The 21,145-nt window shown below is 35.5% G+C and overlaps 3 protein-coding genes across 7 annotated transcripts in view; 1 reads left to right on the forward strand and 2 right to left on the reverse strand.

Annotated features, from left to right (window-relative positions):
- Window positions 1-1,859: 1,859 nt before the first annotated feature.
- Window positions 1,860-4,028, reverse strand: LOC117988633 (uncharacterized). Its single transcript, XM_034975811.2, has 2 exons — window positions 3,275-4,028; window positions 1,860-2,304 (listed from the first exon to the last, which is right to left on the reverse strand). Exons 1-2 carry the CDS (start codon window positions 4,026-4,028, stop codon window positions 1,997-1,999), a joined length of 1,062 nt encoding a protein of 353 aa, XP_034831702.1. The 3' UTR covers window positions 1,860-1,996.
- A 22-nt stretch (window positions 4,029-4,050) lies between these two features.
- Window positions 4,051-6,146, reverse strand: Muted (biogenesis of lysosome-related organelles complex 1 subunit 5). The gene is made up of 5 exons (XM_034975847.2): window positions 6,136-6,146; window positions 6,087-6,100; window positions 5,452-5,534; window positions 4,704-4,892; window positions 4,051-4,227 (listed from the first exon to the last, which is right to left on the reverse strand). The coding sequence occupies exons 1-5, from the start codon at window positions 6,138-6,140 to the stop codon at window positions 4,051-4,053; spliced, it is 468 nt and encodes a 155-aa protein (XP_034831738.1). The 5' UTR covers window positions 6,141-6,146.
- A 3,122-nt stretch (window positions 6,147-9,268) lies between these two features.
- Asap (ArfGAP domain of ASAP) overlaps window positions 9,269-21,145 on the forward strand; it is a 70,475-nt gene continuing 58,598 nt past the window's right edge. For all 5 annotated transcript variants that reach the window (XM_069504319.1, XM_034975684.2, XM_034975677.2 and 2 more), the window contains exons 1-2: window positions 9,269-9,614; window positions 19,721-19,793. In XM_069504319.1, coding sequence (XP_069360420.1) covers window positions 9,489-9,614; window positions 19,721-19,793 — 199 coding nt within the window. In that variant the 5' untranslated portion in view covers window positions 9,269-9,488. The remainder of the gene's footprint in view (window positions 9,615-19,720; window positions 19,794-21,145) is intronic.

Consider the following 21,145-nt stretch of genomic DNA (forward strand, 5'->3'; position numbering starts at 1 on the left):
TGTTAAGTGATTACCGCCGCCCATGAACATTTGCAGCACCAGAGGAGCCGCCGATGCGTTGCCGGCCTTTTAGGAATTTGTTGGTCCGCCCCTTGAATAACCCCATGTTATAATCTAGTGGGAACACCGCCGATGGGAGTTGGTTCCACAGTTTGCACGTGCGTGGAAAGAAGGATCTGGCGCAGCGGACGGTCGAAGTGCACCAGACACCCAGATGGTGAGGGTGAAATTCCTTACGGTGGCGCGCGGTGCGGTTGTAGAAAAAAGAGGGTGGAATGAGGTCAAAAAGCTCTTCTGAGCACTCCCCATTATACAGGCGATAGAACACGCATAGAGAGCTAACGTCTCTGCGGTGCTCCAGGCTTTCCAACGAGCCGGTTAGTTTGGGATCGTCCACAAGTCGAACAGCCCGCCTTTGGATCCGATCAAATGGAAGGAGTTGGTACTGGGGTGCTCCAGCCCAAAGGTGGGAGCAGTACTCCATGTGAGGGCGGACTTGCGCCTTATAGAGTAGGAGCCTATGCTCGGGCGCGAAGTACCGCTTTGCTCTGTTGAGCACCCCAAGCTTTTTGCAATAAATTGTGTTCCACTAGCATATAGCACAAAAATTAAGCTATGTTTAACTTAAAAAATCGACCAACTGCGAGTCAGACTCACACACGAAGGGTTCCGTACCGCCATATAAAAAATAACACTATGATTTTTTTAATTTCCATGGCGCACAGGAAATTTAAACTAACTAGCTACCTATTAAGGTTCACGAGATATACCGATAGACTGCCTGACAGACAGGGACAGACAGGACTGCCTGATAGGGTCCCACTAGCAGCCTTCGGGTACAGGATTCTAAAACAAAGTAGGTAAATAATAAAACTTAGAAAACAATAAGTTTTCTTCTTATTTCAATATTTTAGTTATTGGTAGTTATTCTAGGTCCATGGCCATTGGCCATGGTAGTTATAGAATAAAGGTTGCTACCTAATAACATTTCCTTACTTGTAGGGAAAATGTTAATAATTTCGATGTCGTGAAACCAGCGTTGCGATCACACGAAGTCTCATCCAATCCTACCTATAAAAAAATATGTATAGGTACTCTTTGTGATCCTACGCTCTCTAAAGCGCGAAGCCACAAGCTCGCGAAGACTCGCGGTCTTGAATGAAGCGTACCTACGAGGCCTAATCGAGCGAAGGGAGAAGGTGGCGAGCGAAGCGAGGCGGCGATAATCGAGTTCCATAGTAAAACCAAGGTAGATTAATAAATGATGCTTCACCTACTCGACCTTCCGTTTCGTTATGGACGAAGGGGCGACGGACTGCGACACTTTTGACGTGGTTCTTTTGAATAACTTGATCCTCAGAGGTATACCTTACCCCTCCAAAAAATTATACATTTCCATTCTGTTTTGGCTTTAACCTTTATTCCTTTCGCGATGGGCAAAAGATTCTCGAGTCATTGACACAAATTGGGTGTGACTTATTGAGTACCCAACTGCAGTGTACGAGCTGCACGAGGCTACCGACCGAGCTATCGCAGTTGCGGCAATTTGGGCTGCCCGTATTTGAGGTGATCGTTGACTAGAGAAGAACAAGTACCCAACGCCCATAGAGGTAGTACAAAACGCCAAATGTGAAGTTCTTGCATTTCACAACGGCGAGTGGCTCTTGCTTGTGTTTGTCTTATCGGTATCATAAGGTACAGTAAATTTGTGCGTTTGCGAGCGCTTGCTCGCGACTGATTGGTCCGACATGCACGCACACTTACGCAATGCCCATGTATACGACGTAATCACAAGTAAAGTTCACTAGCCTTCGTGAATTGCAAGAACTCCACTTAATTTATTGAGTAAAACAAAAGTGTACAGACAAATTACCAACCTACTGTTTTATTGCATAGTTACATTTGTAAACAATATTTTTTCATTAATATTCCTATCTAAAAATAATATGAAAGGAATTTTGTAGTTAATATAAAATAATAATAACTGGAAACTTAGTTAATCTTGATGTGGCTTAGAACCTGACTCATTGTCTTTGTAGTTATAACTGTCTTGATCAGCAAACTTCACCGGACCCCCTAGTTGGACAGTTTCAGGTACACATAACTCTTCATTCAACTTTTTAGCTAGGAAATAAATTTCTGCCAATGCTATAACTAAGGCACACATTACACCTAAAAGTAGTCTGAATCCAAAATCTAAATTGCCAACCATCCATTCAACTCCTCTGAATCCAAACAGGAACCCAGCAAATATTGATATTATGAACTGGCCAATTGCTATCAGATGACGATTGATTTGCTTCACTGAAAATAGAGAAAAGGTTAATAAAATAAAACTTTATTTTTACTATTATCATTCTATCTGTTGCATGTGGCAACTCATAGGCCTGAGATTATAAAAAAGAGTTAGGCTAAGGAGCCCTGTAAACCACATGTGGCTCAATAAAGTATGATCTTGGATGATTTTGTTTCACACACAGTTTATGGAGCCATATTATAAATTTTGCATCACATTTACAAATGGAAAAACTGAACCCTTAAAGGATCACTTTGTGTCTGTCTGTCAAGAAACCTATAAGGTACATCCCGTTGGCCTAGAGTCATAAAATTTGGCAGGCAGGTTCAAAAGTGTTCATGATTGTATTTTGTGTAATTAGTATTTTCAACTTTCAAAGTAACCCGGCTTCACCTGTACATTCTAAAACACATTTTTATTCATTTTGGTGCATAATAGTTTTTGATTTATTGTGCAAAATGTTGAAATAATACGACTGTAGTATGGAGCCCTCGGTGTGCGAGTCGACTCCCACTTGGCTGGTTTTGTACAATATTATTTCCTAATTTCTAGGACTTCAGCAGAGTAGACTTCAGTTTCTTTTCTGGACAAATGTGGCCATGCTATATAAATGTATTATTGCCCTTTAATCCATACAAATGTCATAATTAAGAAAGTGTGTCTACCTGTTACCTTTACCGGTATATCACTTTTACAGATTTTGACGAAAATTGGTACAAAGTTAGCTTGCATCCTGTAGTATAATATGACTACTTAGTTTCCCAGAAAATCTAAGAATTCTCATATTTAATTCCTACAGGATTTTTAATAAATCTAAATACATGTAGACAAAGTCATGGATATTATCTAGTTTATATATATTATGTATTTTTTGGGCAAAGTGCAACATGTTGTAGAAAGTAGAAACTCAACTGCCTACTTTTTGCTTTTGTAGAACAAGAAATGTTACAAACATAACCTACAGGAAGTTATACTTACTTTGATATGAAATACTGTCTTCAGGAAATCTCATTCTAACATTGTCAACACCTTTTGTCATTTTTCTATATTCACGAGCTTCTTGCTGGGATCTTAATTTAATACACCTCGCTTCTAGAACAGGATTCCTTTTGATTGTTTCATTTTCTGGCATTTCAATAGAAGCACCTTCGAGAAGTGTGTGTAAATAGGGAATGTCTTTTTCACCATTTGTTTTCCTAGTTTTGATATGCACATACAACCAGTCTATGTCAGATGTCACAAGGAATAGTCTAGCATCTTCCGATTCAATATCATCACTATTAAGACCTTGTTTTGATGATTTTTGGTCCTCATTTTTACTACCTTCATTTTCACATTCTTTATTAAGTTTTTCATCTGATTTATTTTCAATTGTTTCTTCCTTAACTTCCATTTTTTCTTTTACCGTTTCTTTACTCCCAAAATCTTCTTTCTTCACTTTAACTTTAGTGTCTTCATAATTTTCTTTGTTTTCAATCAACTTATCCTTATGAATTTCATCAAAATTGTCTCTTAACTTTTTTAAATATTCTATCTCGGAACTATTTAATTGCACTGTTTTGAAATCCTGCAGTTTGTAACTTTTATATGTACTTATGGAATCTGTTTTTATTATTTGCAAGATATTGTGAGGTATTTGGTCTGAAGGTTTTATTGTTTTTACAAATTCAATGAGCTTATCTGATGGATAAATTCTTAGGTTAGTATCAACTAATGAGCCTTTAAGATCCATGTTAATTAATTGTGATTGTTGTTCAATTGTTAGTTATATTTAACTTGTGATTAAGATCAGCGTACAGGTCCCTAAGTTCCTCTTCTTTTTCTTCGAAAGTATTATCAATTCTTTGGCATTTAAAATTCATATCATCAATAAACTGATCCCATTCTTTTTGTCTTTTCTCAAAGTTTTCAGCTTTCTTTTTTTTTATAACCTGAAAAAGACAATATTTGAAAGTGGTATAACACATACTGATTAATGGTGATGGCTATATTCTCAATTTGAGAAAAAAATAGAAATATATTCTATCATCTTTTTTAATAGGTAGTAAGTAGGTAGGTACAATTTTATTGTTTTTGACTTTTGTAAACATATTTTATAGGCCATGACTGTCCTACAACAGTCCCTGTAGATATAGATTTAGCAAAACTAAAAAATATCTTATTGCATTATATTATTACATAGCTTTCATAAGAAATTAAGGAATAATCCATACTCATGAGTATTATAAATGTGAAAGTGTATCTGTCTATACCTTGGCACAGCTTAACTACTGACCAAACAGATAGTTTGGATCTTGCAGAATTTTTACTCAATTTTTGAATAACAAAATCATCAAGGCAAAAGCATCAAAGGCATCAGTAACTAAGTACAACAGTAACATCAATGAAATATTGTGAAATTCTGTACCTCCTGCAATTCAAGGTAGTCTTTTTCAATTTCGTCTGAAAGTTTTAATGCCTGATCCAACTTTTCTGCCAATACAGGCAATGCAGCAACTGAACTCTTTGAGATTTTTTCAACTTGAGTATCTTTGATATCTGTTAAGTTTTCAAGAATTGCAAATAAGTTTTCAACTTCTCTGTCGCCTCGCTTTTCCTATAATTCAGAAAACACATAACAGCTACAGAAATTAGTAGGTATATAATCTATTTATACTTTAAGGATATTTGCTAAATCATTTTAAATATACATTTATATCAAAAATGCAGGAGCTGGCGGGATTCAAGCCTCGAGTCTGGTGGGGAGCTTCAAATTGACACAAAAAAAATATTGTTATTTTGCATGGTACAACTCTTCAAGCGATTTATATACTTACTTACATAAAAGGATAAACTGATTGAGTAATATATCAATGCACAGGTCAAACACATAGGTCTAAAAACTCCACCTGACAGAACGAGGCCAACAGATCAGCTTATTTTGTGATATAACAAAGATTAATTTAATGGACAAAAATATCTCTAAAATGTAGGAGTAAGATAAAACTAAAGAATTAAGAATCATTGTTCTAGGTTTAATGCATGAGAGGATTGGTCAAATTATGAGGAAAAGCTATACTTAATAAATAAAATTAATGAATAAAAATGTAAGTCACTAATTTTTATTGTTATTTTCCTGTTGTATTAACCAAGACGTGTGTAGTTATATTACTTGCCTCAAATTCTTTTAACATGAACTTTATTTCACCACTGAGAAAGGGCCGATGGTCAAATAATCTTGACCAGACTTCACCAATTTCTGTTTATAAAAAATTACAAAATCAATCAGTTTTTGTTATTTACTAGAAACAATATTTATCTCTTTCAAATCGAATACTTAGGTTGTATATGTTTTTCTAATTAGTTATAACTTTCAAGAAATAAATCAAAATTATTATTTTATTTAATAGGAAGATACAAAAAACAAAAATACCAAACTTATTCTAGAACATAAAAATTACAAATCGAAAATATCATCTAAACCACCGCAACGAGGCAGGGTGCCCAGAACGCTGGCAGCGTTACCTCGTTGAATGGCCAGACTAATATGGTGACCGAGGTAACTGCCAGCCCTCCGGTCCCTCGTGGATTCCGCGAGACGGGATGAAAGGTCCTTAAAAAAGGATCTAGCATCCTCGCCCCACGAACCCATGGTCTCCACCCCAAAAGGCACAAATATGAAACTATTTTCTATATTCTCATATTTGCGCCTCTTGGCCCTTTCTGCCTTAGTAGCCGCAATGCCCTTTCTTCCTATTAAATAAATACCCTTATAACTTTATTTTATTTTACAACAAAATAAAAGCCATACCTCGTGACAGTTCCGTCATTATCACTCATTATCTTTTATTTCGTCGGTGGTCATTATCGATTTCTGTGGCCCTACCGCGGTTGTTTGACAGCTACAATGTCACGATCGCAATCATCTCTGATTGGTTAATGCTCGCACACTATTGGCCACAATGCATTGTTGCTCATTGTTGCAACAAGAATCGCACAAATTCAGCCAATCAGAACAATTGAGATTGTAATAATGATTGATGCAGGTTTTAGACAATCGCCCCGCTGTTCTATACTTCTCTATAGTCTATGGAAACTAGAAAGTAAAGTTTAAAAATAGTTCAAACCCTCAGACTAAGAATCTAGGAGACTTGGGATCAAAATAATATTATGTAATACCTTGTTGGAGCAAGCTAGATGTATAGAAAAGTTCTGAAGAGTGTTAAAGACAAAAACACATTTTTTTGTCTTTGTTTTCACATTTTTTAGCCTTTTTTGTTGGGCACAGTTGTCACCTGTGCCTAATAAACCTCTGTGATAGTAATTTATTGCAAATATTACGAGTTTTTATTTAATTTTCTGTTTTAAATTTAGCATTGAAGGTGTGTAGAACCCATTTATGGTGCATAGCTGTGTGATCGGCTGTAAAGCCTGTAAAAGTTGTAGCGAACCATTTAGTACATAGTAATGAGGAAGTTTCAGAGCGAACGTTCCATAAAATTTTCATAGATGGCGCTGTGTACTGCACCCACTAAAAACGACTACTATGAAAATATTATGGAACGTTCGCCCTGAAACTTCCTCATTCAATGTAGCGAACGCAAATTATGAAACATAACCTTACGTCATACGTAAGTATGATTTCTTCTTAGATGAATGATTACCTGGATGGATACTAAGCTCCAAATGCGTGTCAATTCATTTATGTGTGCGTGCGTCATCTTGTCACTGTGTGCACCCATCTACGGTTGGGACGACGAATTTTTTAAGGATATTGATATTACAGCTAAATTAATTCTCTAAGTTCAGATGACGGAACACTTTCATTAAAAAACAGTAAATCTCTTCGAATACTTTTTATTTATAAATGCGAAAGTGTGTTTGTCCTTCCTTCACGCCCTAACTAAACAACCAATCGACTTGAATGTTGGCATAGATATTATATTTGAAAGGACGGAGAAGTAACAAAGGAAAGGTACTAATCCTCGCGGATGAAGTCGCGGGCATCAGCTAGTACTTAGTATAAAAGGAAACACATTTTAATTAATTCAAATCAATTTATTGAGTAAAACGAAGATAGGCAAACAGTTTGTTGGTTCTACTTCCCACCGCTTCAAATGTAGGTAGATAAGAAATGTGACTTGTTTTAGGATCGTCTTTATACGTGAAATAAATCAGATCTAAGTTGAGATCAGCTGGCATATTATAGCTGCTCGCTACTCTCTAGGATAGGATCTCCACACGCCACGGTCTAACACCAACACCATCCGACTCCCTGCGGCTCTCTTTACAACCTGTTACAAAACAAGTAATAAAATTAAAAAGCTATAAGACTCACGATGAACTACAGTGGCCCTGGTAAGTTCTATTTTCCTTATTACTGACCAAAAATAGATGCATTTGACGATTCAAAAGTAAGAACTTCTAAAAGTTTATAATTGAATAAAAAATTATCCTCAATAACAGTCTTTACCTAACTACTTACCTAATCTTGCAACATGAAATTGAGGAGTTGGATTAGTGATTAGTTGTTACAAAGTTTATATAGCCTAGTATCTATTCACAATCAGCAGACTCAAGGCAAGGTAGATAAAGTGCAACTCGTTTTGGTTTCACTATTAGCCAGCTCTTGACGTGGTTTTAGTTTCTTTATAACCTGAAATAAAAAAAATTTCTCATGCTTTTAAAAATGCAAAAATCCTTATGATCGTCATAGGGTTTTTTGCATTTTTAACTAAAATTTAAAAAAAACTGTAAAACATAAGAAATAATTTACTTCCTCAAAACTGAAAATTAATAGTTGGTCTCTTTTTGTTTAACTATGGTCAAATCAAGAAAATTGCAATGTGCTACTTATCTAGTAGTTAGACACCTACCGGCTACCTACATACAATTTGAAAGTACATACTGGTTGATAGTACCTAACTATTTAGGATATCCTTCAAATGTACTGGTACTGCATCTAATTCTAATTTCTTTAACTATATTAACTATATTTTAAACAAAAAATATAACAGGATTTTCGACATGTTTTGAACATAGGCGAGAATATTTCTTTGGCTCCCAGTTTTTTCGTTTTATGGCCCTGATCCACGCATTTCTAATTTAAGGACATTTTGGAAATCTACAAAAATATGCAAATATTATTAAAACGATAAATTTGATTTTATCGATAAAGTATGTACACACATCACTACAAATGAGGCCTAAAAGAATGCATTAAATAAATATTAAATTACGCTATGAAGCGTGATTTTGTTACTTTGTCACGAGATGATTACACTTATAATATGCAAATCTTTAATTTTCAGCGATTTTCGGAGTAAAAATCGCGGTTGGTAGCGATGAAATAATTATTAAAGACTTACCCATGAAAATACAATTCTGGAGCTTTTACGCCTCCTTCCGTAGATCTGGAGGTAAAAAACACACCGTCACACATTTTGTTTTCACTTTTAAGCTTACTTTTGAGCCAGACTTATGTGCTTTTTAAATATTTTTAATAAATATTGCATCAAACCCCAATGTTTTGTCTGCTTAAGGGGGCATCTGTCAACTATACTGGTCACCGATAGAGCGACGTTGCCAGACTTTTATGAGCTATCGCTTTTACACGAATGGAGGTTCCCTGAAAAAGACTGAGATAGCAATACCTCTTTGACACATAGATGTACAAGAGCGGCAACACGTTATGGTTACCTCTATGTATACTATCTCTATGGATTTCTTTTGTTGTTTTGTCCCTTTTGGCCTTGGAGCTGTCGGGTATGACGCGTTTGACAAGTCTCCTTGATTCTTAGTCTGAGTTCAAACCATAATGTAATCCTACTGCCAGGGCCGTAAAATAAATTAAAAAAAAAATCCTACTTTATGGTTCAAACCACAGAGTACCTACCTACACTGAACCCCTTGTGAACCCTGAGTGCTTTAACCATTCGTTCATTCTTCATGTTCTTCTTCAAACCTTCATTCAAAATGATTTTTACATTCGTTCAATTCAATTAGTTTGCTCATTCATGATTACGGAGAAGGATGTGTTTATTTGCTAACTTAGATGCGAAATTGTTTTTATTTGCGCAGAAGTGATTTGTGGTTAACAATATGTGTTCACTTTATATCGCGTATTTCAATGAATGTTTTTTATAAAGTTTCTCGTTTCATTTGTCTGTTTCTCGCGATTTTGTTCTAGTGCAGTTCAAATATTGTGTTAATAATGCCGGGTCTTATTGGTATCGGTGAATTTATTGACGAAACTCGAGAGGATTACAGTTCGCCAACCACTTCTACTTTTGTTTCGCGTATGCCACAATGCCGGCAAACTATCAACGCTTTGGAGGAGGTGAGCATTTTAATCACGGGTATTACATTTTGAAATGGAAATTGTAACCATTATAATAATCATTGTCGTCATGTTGCAACGAATGTGTTTGAAAAAAAATTAAAATTCTATGTAAAAACCGGCCAAGTGCGAGTCAGGCTCGCGCAACGAGAGTTCCGTATTTATTTCTGTATTTTTTCGACATTTTGCACGATAATTCAAAAACTATGATGCATAAAAATGAATAAAAATCTGTTTTGAATGCACAGATGAAGACCTTTCATATTATACCCCACTTGATATTGTTGTTACTTCGAAAATTGAAAATACTAATTCATGACCACAATTTAATTTTTTTCTGTGATGTAACCACAAATTCACTGTTTTCAGATTTTTCCCCGAATGTCTGCTATAAGACCTACCTACCTGCCAAATTTCATGATTCTAAGTCAACGGGAAGTACCCTGTAGGTTTCTTGACAGGCTGACACAGACAGACAACAAAGTGATCCTATAAGGGTTCTGTTTTTTTCCATATGAGGTACGGAACCCTAAAAAGCAGAACTTTATTTGATGTAAATGTAATATTCACTTCTATACTCACCAGTCATCGACCAATACCTTACCAGAGCATTAAAATTGGGGCCAAAAATTATTTGATAAAATACAGTAACATAATTAATACTAGTCAGTTACAACTTACAAGCGAGTATCTGGATGGGTGATTCTCTGGACTTTAGTGATTATGAATAAGTACTTAAATTGGAGACACTAATCCCTATGAGCTTTGATGTCCTCATTCTATTATGTAGTAGTTACAGTGATCACAAAAACAAGTATTGCAATCTGAACACGAGGTATATGACTGTGCAGTGTGCAAAAACACCTCAGGGGAGCTTGTATCCTTGGCTACACATGTGCAGACGAACATGTTGCAGCTTCAGATTGGACTACTTGTCACTCACTAGTTAAGTATCTTCCATCACTGTTAATATAAGTTAGAGTCAGCATAATCTAGAATTTCAGTAGTATAATACCTAAAATAGTTATCAGCTAAGGTCCTTGTTGTAGCAAGAGTTCTATAAGTCCAGCCAATCCTTAGGGGTGGAATTTCCAAAAATCTTTTTTTAATGAGTAAGTACTTACATAGTTGTTATCAACACAGCAACATCTTTCATATATATTACTTTTACTAATTATGTTTATTATAAAAACTAACTTATCTACGCAACTTCGTCCACGGGGATTACATAAATTTCAAACTACTATTTTACCCAATCAGAAAATCAATCAGAATCAAAATCCTTTCTTAGCAGATGTCTACGTCATATTAGCTATCATATTGGCATATTATGTAGGTAGCTATACGGATGCTCGTATAGCTACGGATTTTGAGGGCGTGACAAAAATAATGTGACGACATAGAGTCCAATGAAGCGGAACTATTGTATTAGTGTTCCAAAAGTGTCTATAAAGTTGCGTTAAGAATTTGCTTTACGTCGTCGCATATTTACTTGTTCAGCCATAAAGTTAGCAATCGGCCTCGATAAAACCAGATCTACTTAAAATTATTAGGAGTAGGTAGGTATGCAAAGTGACTTTTCTATCATGCGGTAGTGCGGTAGTAGGTAGCTAGTTATCCTAATACCAGATGATAGAAATGACATTACTTTAGTGTGAACTAGCTAATGCCGGCGACTTCGTCCGCGTGTACTACACAAATTTCGAACTCCTATTTTACCCCCCCTTAGGGAGGTCCCCTTGAATTTTCAAAAATCCTTTCTTAGCGGATGTCTACATCATAATAGCTATCTGCATCCCAAATGTCAGCCCGATCGGTCCAGTAGTTTGAGCTGTGCGTTGATAGGTTAGTCAGTCAGTCAGTCACCTTTTCATTTTATATATTTAGATAAGTACACCTACCTAGTAGGCAACCATGCCAAAGAAGATTTTAGTAAACTTTCTCTTTTCATTAGATGAGATTAAGTAGGTGTAGATTTATTGCCTAATTAAGTACTTATTATTTTTTAACTAGCTGATGCCCGCGACTTCGTCCGCGCGGAATTAGGTTTTTAAAAATCCCGTGGGAACTCCTTGATTTTCGTGGTTAAAAAGTAGCCTATGCCAATGCCTATGTCTTTCTCCAGGTCTTCATCTATACCCATGCAAAAATCACGTTAATCTGTTGCACCGTTGCGACGTGATTGAAGGACAAACCAACAAACAAACACTTTCGCATTTATAATGAGGTTACTGACGAGGACAATTTTGCAACAGTAAACATGGCAATTGTTATGTACAAAACAAATGAGACCATAGAAAATTAATCCTATGAGACCAAGTATGAGACGGACGAACAAAAATGACAATTCGTTTTCTTTTCTTCTTGTTTTCGCACAAAACCTTCAAAGTGAAGCGAGCGTACGAGGCAGATGGAGAGCAAAGAAATGGAAAATAGTTTTTTTTAAATTCATATCATCAGTCATGAAACATCAGTAGTGAAACGAAGGTTGAGTAGATGAAGCTGAATGAAGGAGGACTCGGCGTGTTTTCTGGTGCAGCTCATTTAATAAAACTTGTCAGGGATACGCATTACGTAAGTTCAGGCGTAGGTGGCGCAGTGCTTTATTTACAGGCGTCTGTTTAGTTTTCAACGTAAGTACTTAAGTAGGTATGGGTTAGTTACTTAACTACCCAATGTTGCATACATTCTCAATTAAATCTTGCTCAGTCGTTCCTTATCGTTCATGTCCTTTCATTACTAATCATAACAGCAGTGAGTGCCTCTAATCATTAAAACCTTTTATAATCTGATCATTTTATACCTATATGATGCTATCTATTCGGTGCACACGTGAGCGTCATTGTTTGTATTTTTCCCGCTCGTTTACACCAGTAACACGGAATGTATAATATGCATTAACATTATGTTTATTCTATAGCTCACATCTTCACGCTCTTCTACTAACAAACACTCCGATGAAGTAAACAATGTTCTTAACCGTAAACAAAAACATCCGCGGTAATGGGATGTCGTTTCTATGTTACGCTTTAAATGTATTATTTCGGTTTGATTTTTTACGGTCTCGTGAAAAAGAATAACTACTGAAATGGTAATTTTATAATGAAGTACCTAAGTAAGAATGTGACATACCTACGAATGAGAAGTAAAAGCGCAGTCTAACTAGTGAAAAAAAGAAACTCTTGATGGGCGCATGGTTTTTAGATATGAACTAAAGCAGGATGTTATGAACTAATGGTAGGCCAACAAGGCGGGAAGTGGGAACATTATTGCTTGGAGAAAGGAGGGGTTTTAGTCGGTAGGAGTCCGGCACTATGTCCATGAGGATTTTCCCCTCCTACGAAAAAAAGAGAAAAATAAGAATGTTATGCATTAACTCTGCAGAACTGCACACCAGAGAATTCTTAGCTATCAAAAAGTTTCGAAAACTGGGGGTAGTTTTCAATTTTTTTTTGAGAATTGCAATTGATATTGATGTCATATTACTTTTTAAGTATACTTATTTACATAGTTATGTTCTTAGTTACTTAACTATTGAAACGTCTTAAAATTTAATTTACATGTGACAGAGCAAAAGTTTTTAGACAATTATTTCTCTTATGTTTGTTGATTCATCTCAAACAATCCTACTTATTTATTACTTACTAGCAAGTAGTGACTCGCCTCGGCTTCGCACGGGTAGCTTATTTATTCGTGGGGACCTCTATTTTTTTTGAAAATAAAATATTGCCTATGTCACTCAGGAATAAAATCGGTTCACTAGTTTCAGAGATTACTTCCTACTTTACAAACTTTACCTCTTTATTTTATTAGTAGTAACTCATACAGCTGGCTGGACATAAGACATCTTAGTGCTAAGATTTATCTGAAACCTCAATGATACCGCCGGATATTTGATATCCCTACTAAGGCTACAGCGTACAACGTGACTTCGCATTGCAAACATTAAGAGCACATGTGAAAGGGTTCTTTAATGTTTACTTGTGGTTATGGGCTCGCGGCGGGCGGCGGCGGCTTATTGGGACCAGTTCGACCCAGATCGAAATCTCGTTTCGAGTTTTCTTTACTTTCTAACAGCGTTTCTGTGAAAACAAAAATTGCTTTCGTATCGCGATTAATGTTGAAGAGACCTATCTTATGTATATGATCTTCTTCTTTCTTACTTTACCCCACGCTACGTGGGGTCGGCACAACATGTCTTTTTCTTCCACTCACTTCTGTCATCCGTCACCGTATTATCCACCCCAAAATTAAGTAATCGAATCATGTGAATGTACAATACCTATTATACTTGAATAATATCCTACTTACTTGTTACTATAAAAACAAAACCAATAGTTGGACCATGGACATCGTGACATGAATCACTTCCTTAGTTACTAACGACCGAAATAGCCCGTTTTATTAATATTTATAAATAACTAGCTGGTGCCCGCGAATTCGTCCCCGTGGATTTACGTTTTTCAAAATCCTGCGAGAACTCTTTGATTTTCGGAATAAAAAGTAGTCTATTTATTAATCCAGGGTATAATCTATCTCCATTCCAAATTTCAGCCAAATCCGTCTAGTAGTTTTTGCGTGATTGAGTAACAAACATCCAAACATCCACTTTCATATTTATAATATTAGTAGGATTAGGATTAATTATGCATCCGTTTTATTAACTACTATAATCTAATTTAACGTACTGCTGATCTCCATCTTGTTCTAGTAGATAGCTGTAGATAAAGAAACTTTTTTCAGGTCTCCATGACTTCAAATACCTACAGTCTTCACTCTTCATTCTTCAATGAGAACGAATTTAAACTTAAACCATGCTTAAACCAGTCAAAGATAAAAATAAAACCTAAAACGGAAACGACTAAAAAGTTAAACTGTCAAAATAGAGAGTCGTCGTTGTGGGCTCGACGACTGGGGTCACAAGGTCAACCGCTTTCGCTATCGTACCAGTACGCAGTTGTTAAGTTGTGTAAATAACCAGGGGTTGACACTTTGCCACTTACCTACAACTTTATTTTTAACCGACTTCAAAAAAGGAGGAGGTTCTCAATTCGTCGGAATTTCTTTTTTTTTTTCATTAAAAACATCCAAGCCATTCTTAGTTGATCCATCAAAATTGGTATTTGGGGTTTTAACTTTTTATTTAATAAAATCGTCAAAATAGAGAGTCGTCGTTCTGGGCTCGACGACAGGGGTTACAAGGTCAACCGCTTTCGCTATCGTACCAGTACGAAGTTGTTAATTTATTGTAAATAACCAGGGATTGACACCTTACCACTTACAATACAACTTTAATTTTCAATATTTTATTAAAACATTCAAATCGTTTACTTAGTTGATAACAAACAACCAGTAATGAATATGATATTCGAAACGCAGACAAAGCCAAGGACACCTTATTAGCCAAATATTATAGTGGCTAGTTTAGCTTTATGAAGAGCTGATGAATCGAAAAACATAGTACACCAGTAGTAGGTATACATACAGACAAATGCCAAACGTGTCCCGTTAGCCCATATAGTTAAGTAGGCTAACCCCCTTCAAGCGTAAATACCTACATAGGAGATAAAAGTTTATACGAAAGTCCGTAATTTTTCAAGATCTATCATGGAAGTTGGTGATTGTGGCTTTCGGACAAAAATGAAGAAGTACGTGTTTCAGGAATAGGATCAACTTACTCTAATAATATTCAAAACTAAGATATGTTAGACAACCCTAATGAAAACCACATCCATGATTCGCCAATTGAGTTAAAAATCACGTCGCCAATCAGGCAGTTACAGGTCACGGATCGTAAGATTCATTAATTTTCTTGAATGTAGCTTTTGTTTGATCCGGACATGATTCATAGCCGAGTAAAAATACTTTGTTAAGTATCATATTTTTTAATGTAAATTCTTAAGTTTTAACTAAGTAACTTAAGTTTAGTTTACAAATTTTTCACAAATATATATGTGATACTACTCTAACTTGTTAACTATGCCAGTCAAGTTAAGCACAAAGATACAGTTAAGTACTACCTAGTACCTATAACAGAGGTCACGACTCACTATGTGTAATATTATTATCTAATTGTTAGATTTTGCATACGCGTCTTTACCTACAGTGTAATGATTCATAGCAATTACAATATTTTCATTCTGAATCACTTATTTAACTATCTAGGTAAGTAAGATAAGTACATGTAAAGTTAAACCTGCTATGTAGATACTTTCGATTTCAATCTGCATAAATAATATAACTTTTATTTATTAATTCTCAACTGAACTGGTTCGATGCGAACGAGATTCAAAAATTGTAGTCATTCACAAGAAAGCAAACCTGTTTGGCAAACTTCGTAACTACATATTATATTCTCGTAACTAAACATGATTAAAACACGAGTCATACTGCATAAGTGTGTGATTATGTGAGATTTGTCCCCTTTGCGAATTTCTTTGTGATGTAAATGCTTAAAAATGGCCCTTATTCAAACACCTCTTTGTCAAAATATTTTATCTTTACTCACTTAAATTATTATAATTTGTGTTCAGTTACTAGTTACTGAATTCTTATTCCATTAAGATATGATAATATATAATGAAAATGATAATGCTTTGACAGAACCTTTTTGGGGTTAATGTACGTAGCTATAAAATTCAACCCTAAGCTATGGTGTGTCGTGCCCGGTAGTCTGTCCATCATGACGTGGTGTGACGACACCAATCAATCGACATCAAATCTATAAATAAAATTGTAGTGTCTGTAGGTTTGAACGCGCTAATCTTCGGAACGGCTGAACCTATTTCGACGGGACTTTCACAGACACGTAGAGGATTAACCAAGGAGTAACATAACCTAATCGATAAAGGAAACTTTGTGACATTGTCCCATAAAAAAATTAAATTCCAACTCCTCAATCCTGATGCTGCTGGGGACCTGACCTCCAAGACTGATGGGATTTAGAAACTGTTGGTTATAAATTGATATTGGAGGTAATTACCAAGTAAAGAATTAATCAACTCGAGGACACAACTCCTCAGCCATGATGCTGTAAGGAATTGCATTCCTAAATCGTGGTGATCCCACGGGATTTTTTAAAGAATCATGCGTTTACATGTTTTTACGAAATTTGGTACTGCATCCTTGCATCTCCGGGCTACTATAGATACTAGATAGGCTACTTTTTGTCCTGGCAAATCAAAAAATCCTACGGGATTTTTAAACACCTAAATCCACGCGGGCGAGGCTGCGGGCATCAGCTAGTTAGGAATAATTTTGAACAACGCTTGCAAACTCTTAAAATTATTTTTGGGACAAATCTGTAGTTTACAGGAAAATAACAACTAATCAAAACTGTCGATTGAGCTAGTGACCCGTCTATCTAGGGCAGGTGCCGTAAAAGGAAGGTATTCCCTGGAACCGGTGGCGTAGCTCAGAAGATATTCTGTTGAGCCACTCTGAGAAATAATTGAGCGCTGATTGCGCTTAGGTATTCAGTAGAAGGCCTAAGCGGTTCGCTCGCTTGTTACTTGATAGTTATGGGAAAGTTTTTGCCGACAGAGCAATGGTAATAGAGATAAACTAGATTTTTAATATGTTTTGATTGCTCGCTAATCACTTAAGTAGTCCTTTTTTACTTAATTACTAGCTGATGCCCGCGACTTCGTCCGCGTGGATTTAGGGTTTCAAAAATCACGTGGAAACTTTGGTTTTCCGGGATTAAAGTAGCCTATGCCACTCTCCAGTCTTTAACTATATCCATGCAAAATAATCACTAGTAAGTAAGTACATAACTTATCGAAAGATTGGAGATTGGATTGATTTTATTATTACTAATTTCGGCCATAAGCACTTAACTCGTCCGTTCCACTATTCCCTTGTCAAACTGATCAATAATAAATAATAATAGTTAAATAAATAACCACGCCAAATATTTGCCTATTTAATTGTAAACTATTTGAAGTCGGTATTTGTCTGTCTAGAACTCTAGTTTCTGTTTAAATCAGCAACTCGTGAATATTGAAAAAAGCTTTTTTCAATCGATTGTTGTTTGTGTGGGCACTGGTCTGCCTCGTATGACCAGTAAAAGCAAAAAAAATACGTCTTAAGAACGCAAGGTGACTTCACCAGGAAATGTTTGTGATGCAGGTGAGAATATGTTAAACTAAGACGTGGGTAGGTAGCTATTTAATATGCATCACTTAATAAAACTTAATAATTAATTACTTGGGGGCACTATACACATGTCGAGATGGCAATCGGGTACCCGCACATCACCCGGCTAACCCGCGCCGGGTTAGCGCGAGTGTGCGGGGTGTCCCCACCCCGATTGCTATCTCGACCTGTCGCGTACTATACATACTTCCTTAATTATAATTACCTACACATTTAATTACTGTCATATTGCATACATTCATCAGTCTTTAGGCATTTCTCAGGCAATCAGATTGACCAGCGAAGTCCTAAGTAATTACACTTAAGTAATTTTATTTGTAAATAAAACTTTTTAGTTTTCTAATAGTTTACAAAGCTAAATAAGTTTAAATAATAAGGTAAATTCACTTCGCTATTGAAATATTGAAATAAATGATTGGTTAGTTTTTACATAACAGATTAGGAAACACTAAAATAGCTATTTATTTCGGTAGAGTTCGCAGGCCTTAAATATAATAATATACCTTAGTCCTTAATATAATATGCTTTATAAAATTATGAATATGACTTATGAATGAGTCATAATACTGATTGATAGTGACTACAATAAAATTTTGTGGGCGGACAAGTACTTAATATGACGAACGTAATAATTAATTACTTAGGTACCTACTTACTTAATTATAATATTAATCTCAAATGGATAGTTAATAATATTGTCTAGCTTATTCAATGCTAATTTTTTCAAGACCTTTTCAGCACAAAATGTGATACATTGGATTAGAGACCAATTGTTTTTCTCTATATTAAGTATTAAATATTTAAAAGTAATATAAATATTATATTTTTATCCTAATCTTAAATCTGTATGGACGCACTTGTCATCTCTTTTTGGATATCCTATTTGCATTATTTTCTGGTAGTTAGTTACGTTTGTATTGGCAATTCATCCACTCTTTAAAACTCTTCATCCACCTTACAAAAATAAATTAAGTAGATACAATATAATTTCCTTCAAGTCTAAGTAAACACTTAAATGAAGTAGGTATAAATTTAAAATTTTCTCCCAATTAAGTAGGTACCTACCTACCTACAAGATATAAACATAATATTTAACGTAAGTAAGAAACACATTGAAAAAGAGTTGTTCTTAATTTATTTAATTTCCTAAAGTGAGCTTGTTCGTGTATTAATAAATAGATAGTCAAATAGGAAAACCAGTTGCGTTATATTTAGATGCATGTTGTTCAAATTGAAGGGGATCTGATTAATCGTTGTTTGGGGCGACAGATGTTTGGAGCTGTGTTGAATAGCTCGTGGATCCTATTGAAAACGGCTCGGAAAGAATGACCGCGTCTAAAAATGGGGTCAGGGACTCTCTTTTGAAATACCGCTTAACGTTATACGCGATTTTGTTGGAAATTAACTAGGCAACTTGACATTGGCAAAATCTTCCTCCTTTGTATGGCACATGGCGCCATAATTTAAAATGTGGTGCGAAGTGCGAACTGCGAACTAAAGAAAAATTTATTGATGTTAAGAATTTTCTTATTATATCGCGTTGTCAGATTCAAAACTGGAGATAGTTATCTCCAGTTTTCAGAGGAGTTGAAAAGACATGTCGCCATTTTTATGATTTTTTATTAAGTGTCAAGCTGATTCCTAGTTCCGTGTTATCTATCTATAGAAACCTCAGTTTATTTAAATGTAGGCATTGAATAGAGTTGTTAAATACCTATAAATGTAAAGATTCGGATTCTTTCTTAGGAACAGGAATTCCCGAAAGGCCGGCAACGCAATGTCGGTTTTTCTGGTGCTGCAAATAATCATGGGCGGTGGTAATCACTTAACATCCGGTGACCCGCCAGCTCGTTTGCTAGCCATTTTATATTAAAAAATCTTGTAGCATGTGTCTATTGAATAGGACTTTGTTATAAAATTGGTAAAGTTTATTCTTTTCTTTGTTTCAGACCCTGGATTTCGATCGTGATGGTTTAACAAAACTCAAGAAAGCGATAAAAGCTATCCACAATTCCGGCAATGGTAGGTGTAACTTTTCAACTAGTAAGATATTATATATTGAACGATAGTAATCGTTGAATATATTACTTAATTTTTCAAGTAGAGATCGAACGTGTTCCATTCCAAACATTACTTACTTATAATAGTGAATTATCATTAAATAAGAGCAGTTTAAAGCATGTAAGACGACGTTATACGGTCTATTTCAGTCTTTGTTGGTATGCCCGACTAAGTTATTAGGCACGGTACGGGCGGCGTCGTCGCGGCATCCAAATGCCAAGGATAAAAACGGTGCTCTTAATGAAACTGTTTTAGATACAAGAGCTCAAGGATCACGTTCTGCCGGACGACACGAGGCTGCACGAAAATAAACGGAGAGGAAGTGTATGAATAGATGTCTAAAAATATGAAAGTATTTAGTGCATTTAGTGCATGCCGGTGGTATATTTAAAAGCAAGTCGATCTAAAAGACTGAAGACAGATCCTGAAGTCGATAATGTAGTTTTAAACATGTCATTGTATTAGCAAGTCGATCTAAAAGATTGAAGACAGATTCTGAAGTCTATAATGTAGTTTTAAACATTGTCATTGTATTAGCTCGGCTAGGTTTTAAAGATCGATGATAATGTTCCTAGGTAAGAATCTTATACAGGAAATTCAAAAATCTTAGAACATACTTTTATCCAGACCAGCCTTTAGTTAAAAAGAAGCCCAAACAGTCCCGATTTAGGTCCGAGTTGTTTCACGCACAATTTAGACCAAAACGCTCCTAAAAATGAAAGTTTACATAATACATAAATAAAATAATAACAAAGTCTACATAATGAGGAATATAGCAATAATTATATATCTATACATACAATATAATAGTAGAAAAACATGATCTTTCGTCTTCCGAAGCGGTATAATAGTAACTTGGCAATGGTATCTATTCAATATGTCTCACCTTCGACAATTTATTATTATGACCACAGGAGGCTTCCGTAGGCCTCTGTAAATTTCCTTTTACGTTCAACTGAAGGAAAGTAGGTCGGCGGTCTTATTTCATTTCTTGTGCAGGTATACAATATCCGTCTAGGAAAAGATAAGTTGAAGCACGGTTGGTTGGTTACCGTCGTCGCATATAACAATTTATTGTTGAGTAATCTTACATGAATCATTATTTAAAATTGTTCTTTACTTAAACTTTAACTAAGTAATACAACATTGTATTGAATCTCAGTTCTTAAATCTGATTACTCGTAAAAGGGGGATTCGAATAAAAAACTATTTATATAAATGTAGTAAGTATTTCCTTATGTTACTCAGCCATTATCTTATCATCGTAATGATGGTCATCTTTTTCCTTTTAGAAGATAGCTGTTAGTGACAGT

Source organism: Maniola hyperantus, chromosome 2 (assembly GCF_902806685.2).
Source record: "Maniola hyperantus chromosome 2, iAphHyp1.2, whole genome shotgun sequence".
Lineage (NCBI taxonomy): Eukaryota > Metazoa > Arthropoda > Insecta > Lepidoptera > Nymphalidae > Maniola > Maniola hyperantus.

Bases quoted from the DNA above. Each gene is read 5' to 3' on its own strand.
- LOC117988633 (XM_034975811.2), bottom strand. From the start codon at position 4,028: ATGGATCTTAAAGGCTCATTAGTTGATACTAACCTAAGAATTTATCCA. The intron at 2,305-3,274 runs GTAAGTATAACT...CTCTATTTTCAG, and splicing joins AGACAGTATTTCATATCAAA to TGAAGCAAATCAATCGTCAT.
- Muted (XM_034975847.2), bottom strand. The intron at 4,893-5,451 runs GCAAGTAATATA...TCTGAATTATAG, and splicing joins TCATGTTAAAAGAATTTGAG to GAAAAGCGAGGCGACAGAGA. The intron at 4,228-4,703 runs GTACAGAATTTC...TGTCTTTTTCAG, and splicing joins ACTACCTTGAATTGCAGGAG to GTTATAAAAAAAAAGAAAGC.